This window comes from Gracilinanus agilis, chromosome 3 (assembly GCF_016433145.1).
Source record: "Gracilinanus agilis isolate LMUSP501 chromosome 3, AgileGrace, whole genome shotgun sequence".
NCBI lineage: Eukaryota > Metazoa > Chordata > Mammalia > Didelphimorphia > Didelphidae > Gracilinanus > Gracilinanus agilis.
The window spans coordinates 481,640,804-481,644,826 of NC_058132.1; the positions used below are offsets into that span (position 1 = coordinate 481,640,804).

The 4,023-nt window shown below is 34.0% G+C and overlaps 1 protein-coding gene across 1 annotated transcript in view; it reads right to left on the reverse strand.

The window, feature by feature from the left end:
* Positions 1-679: 679 nt before the first annotated feature.
* NIPA1 (NIPA magnesium transporter 1) overlaps positions 680-4,023 on the reverse strand; it is a 53,607-nt gene continuing 50,263 nt past the window's right edge. Inside the window, exon 5 of the mRNA XM_044667007.1 lies at positions 680-3,000. Coding sequence (XP_044522942.1) covers positions 2,489-3,000 — 512 coding nt within the window. The 3' untranslated portion in view covers positions 680-2,488. The remainder of the gene's footprint in view (positions 3,001-4,023) is intronic.

Consider the following 4,023-nt stretch of genomic DNA (forward strand, 5'->3'; position numbering starts at 1 on the left):
GATTTGGCCAAATAGGAGTATGCTAACAAGATACTTTTAGTATAAACCAGGATTTAAACCGTCACTGGATCAGAGGTATTGCAGAGAAGGGGTGGGGGAATCTGTTTAGAATTAGTCTAGTACCCAAGTACTAGTGTTTAATTTTTATTTTGACATTTAGTGTTGCACAAAATCGCAGGAAATTATATTCAAAATGTCATTCCTAAACTCCAAAGACATTTCTAATTCTCGAGTAAACTATAATAAAGTATACTAAATTTTAGAAGCTTCTTCATTCCTTAGACACCAGGTATGACAAAATATAAAGGATTTTTATACCACACATGAACATCCTCCTCAAATTACAGTTGTATCATAAAAGGAAAATATTCTATGTCTAAGAGAAGTGAAAATTTTGCCAATAAGACCTGTTCTGGAATTTGAACACATGAAACTTTTTATCATGATTATTGATTAGGGTTTGCATTCCTAAATATTTTGTGCTAAATCACTAACTCCCTCTAAAAGTTAAATAAAATATTCCTTAATAGAAATTGAACATTTATTGTAGATCAGTTAACAATAACAAAGAATGAAAACCTTTAAAAAAGATCCATCACAATATTTCTACCCTTATTCACAAATCACTTCTATAAGATGTATTTTAATAACATTTTCTTTACATTAAATAGTGGTCTAATTTTATTTATTCTCTCTATCAAGTTTCCTAAACTTCCATAGCCCAGTTAATTAACAAGACTTTTCAGTTGACATTTTTTTGTTTCTTTATATTTTTTTGCCATTTACAGGTAACTTTGATCCTAGAAAGAGGCTCTGCAGTCAGAAATTTGTAATTTTCTCTATCCTAGATCTTTATTTTCTATATTTGTTTCATTAAAATGTCACCCAACGATGCAAGCGACAGTTTGCTGGGACTTAATATCATATAATTGGTCTCATTTAATTTAGTATTACTAGTTACAGAATAGTAAATATAATCAATAGACTGGTATAGTGAAGTGCTAATTTGCATTTGCAAAGTCTAATGAATGAAAGGTTAGAAGAGTAAGAATGTTCTACTATATGAGACAACAATTTCTCTCATCTGTGGTCATCAATTTTTGCTATGAACTCTTTAGAATATTTATGTTGCAAATGCTCTAATATAAACCAGCTTCCTTCCCAGTTTATAGAAATTTGCTTTAGCTTAATTTTTGTCCTCCCAACTTTTTTTTTCAGTGTACTCCATCTCAAGGGTAGTTTGCAGTTTTCTCTCTCTTGAAAGCATTATTATCTAGCAAATAAGGAGTTATTTCTGAAAAGCCATTTATTCAAGATACACATTTCTTTCTGAAAAAAACAAAACAAAACAAAACATTACCCTACAGAATCAAAGAACTTAGGGCTAGAATTTGGAATTGATGTTCGTTACGATAAGTTGGACTACATGTTCATGTATGCCCAGTTGTCTACAGTCTGGTGATAATGACATACTTAAGAAATTCAAATAGCCTTGAAGTGGTTTTAGCATTTGACTACCTTCCCAGAAACATATTGCTTTTTCTGGATGATTTATGCATTTAAAATATGAGAACATCCATAGAAACTGTATTCTTTTGTGTAATAAGTTATTTTTAAAAAAAGAAGTTAAGTTTTCATTAGCTCAGTCAAATTAAGGGGTATTTTTAAAAGACAAAGGCACTGAAACATTTAAATTCTTGATACCTATTTGCAAATAAACAAGTATGTCTTTTCTTTGCCATTTCCCTCCCCAATGTTTGCCATTAACTGATCTTGGAGACCTACTTTTTAAAAACAGGATTTTTAAATTAATTTTTAGTGGTTGTCTTTTATTTGAATAGATACCTGAATTTTATGTCAAAGACACATACATAATTCAGAAAGACAAATGTGGAAGTGGTTACTCAACTGCTGGGTTTCAAGTCTACAGTCCAATGAATACTTTATGTCCTTTTCTAATGTATGTATATAATAAATGAGAACATTTAGCATCTTAAGAAGAAAAGGGAGCACCAACTTTTTTTTCTATTTAAATTGGCTTTTAAACTTTTTTTTTTTTTTTTTTTTAAGGAAATGACATTCTCGAAAGCTTCCTGGTTAATGACGATGAGAAACAGAGGACTGGTCAACAGAAAAGTATGATGCCTAGTCTGCCATTCCACAATGCTGAATGTGAAACCTCAGATATTTTTGGAGGGATCTAATTTTCAGGGGAGGCAGTGCATCAGTCTCTATGCTATTTTAGCTCTTGGCCCTTCTGCTGATGATAGCCACTATAGTGCTGATGAATGCCATATGTAGTGGTGATTTTAGGGATATGGACATTTGTTCACTAGGAATTTGACAGAGGCCATCTACTAATTCCACCAACAACACAAACATCTGAGATGTTTATTCATTTTGGTCTCTGCAAACCTAGGTCAAATTCAGGCCAGTAACCATATCCCGTTACCGGTTCCCTGAGCCACCCGATACCCATTAGTGTATTTTAATCAGTTTTCATGTTAGGTTTATTCATCTCCCCAAGGTTGAAATTGAACTCTTTGAAGACTTGTATAAGTACAATGCCAATGGAAACAGTAGTGAATCCACATGCCATTCCCAAGAAATCTACCAGTCCTACATTACTCCATTCCCGAAAGAGAATGGCTGAGGCCAACAAGACCAAAGTGGTGAAGACAACATAATAGATGGCACCAAATACAGATGAATCAAAGCACTCAAGTGCCTTATTAATATACCGAAACTGAATGATGATACTACAGCCAAGTACAGCTAAAAGGACCAGACAAAGGTATAGGGCTCTCTGACTTGACGGATTGTTATGAAAGATATCTTGAGCAGCCAGCCCGATTCCTTTAGTGCTTGGTACAGTGAAACTCCCCAACAATGAGCAAATGCTGATGTACACCATAATATTGGTAGGTCCATGGGCTGGTGCTATCCAAAAGATAAGAAGCAGCAGCATAAGGAGCACTATGCAGAGGTAGCCAACAAACACTGAAAAACAAAGAACATGTTAATTAGAGGACAAAATACAATAAGAATGAATCACACAACACATTTTTTCAATGATAAAAGTAAACATTACAAATCAATGATTAATCAAATCAATAAGGTATGATGCTGGAACATGACACTCTTATTAGATTATAGAAACTGAGGGGATTAGGATGGCAAATGGTTGATTGTAGGAATTGAGTGAACCACACTGACTCTATCGTGTGGACTCAATTTTGGAGCTAGCTCAGTTCCCTTTCCATTCAGTTATGAGCTTCATTTAAATTGTCTTGTGAGAAAAGTTTATTCAATTGTGGCAACTGGGAGAAAACCTTATTGCATTGTGTCGAACCTAGCTGGGAAACTGGACCACCTGTACCTGCAAAGAGACTCTTAATCAAGGACCCAGGCTATGCTGACCAGAAATGCAGTCAGATCCAAAGGCTGATGGAAGGAGTTTTCTCATAATTGTACATCTCAAGCAACACTATGTCTTATCTGAAAATGAATCAATAAGTTATTGTTTCCAGATTCCTTTGATTGTATACAGACACTTGTGGGGAGTGGGATGCTGCTTTCCCTAAATTTAGGAAATTGTACCTATTCACTCCCTATCTCCCAACTTGGAAAGTCTCTTATTTTTCATTCCATTAGAAATCAGATTACCTAATATTGTATTGTTTACTTTTAGTTAATTGGCCTAACTTAATTATTATTTTTTAGTGACATCTGTCTATTTCTTTATTTTTAATTATATATTTATTTTTATTTTGAATATTTTCCCATAGTTACATGTTTCATGTTCTTTCCCTCTCCCCAAGCCCCCCTAACCTCCCTTAGCCAACACACAATTCCACTGGGTTTTACATAACTTGATTATTTTTAATGAATAAAAGTTTGTCTCTGCCTGTATTCAGAGTCCAGCTGAGGAAGGGGCCTGGTCCTTTATTTGTTAGGCAACTGGCATGAATTGCTTAATAAATCAATGTGCTCAGAAGAGTGAACCTTTGCAAGTGATTATAT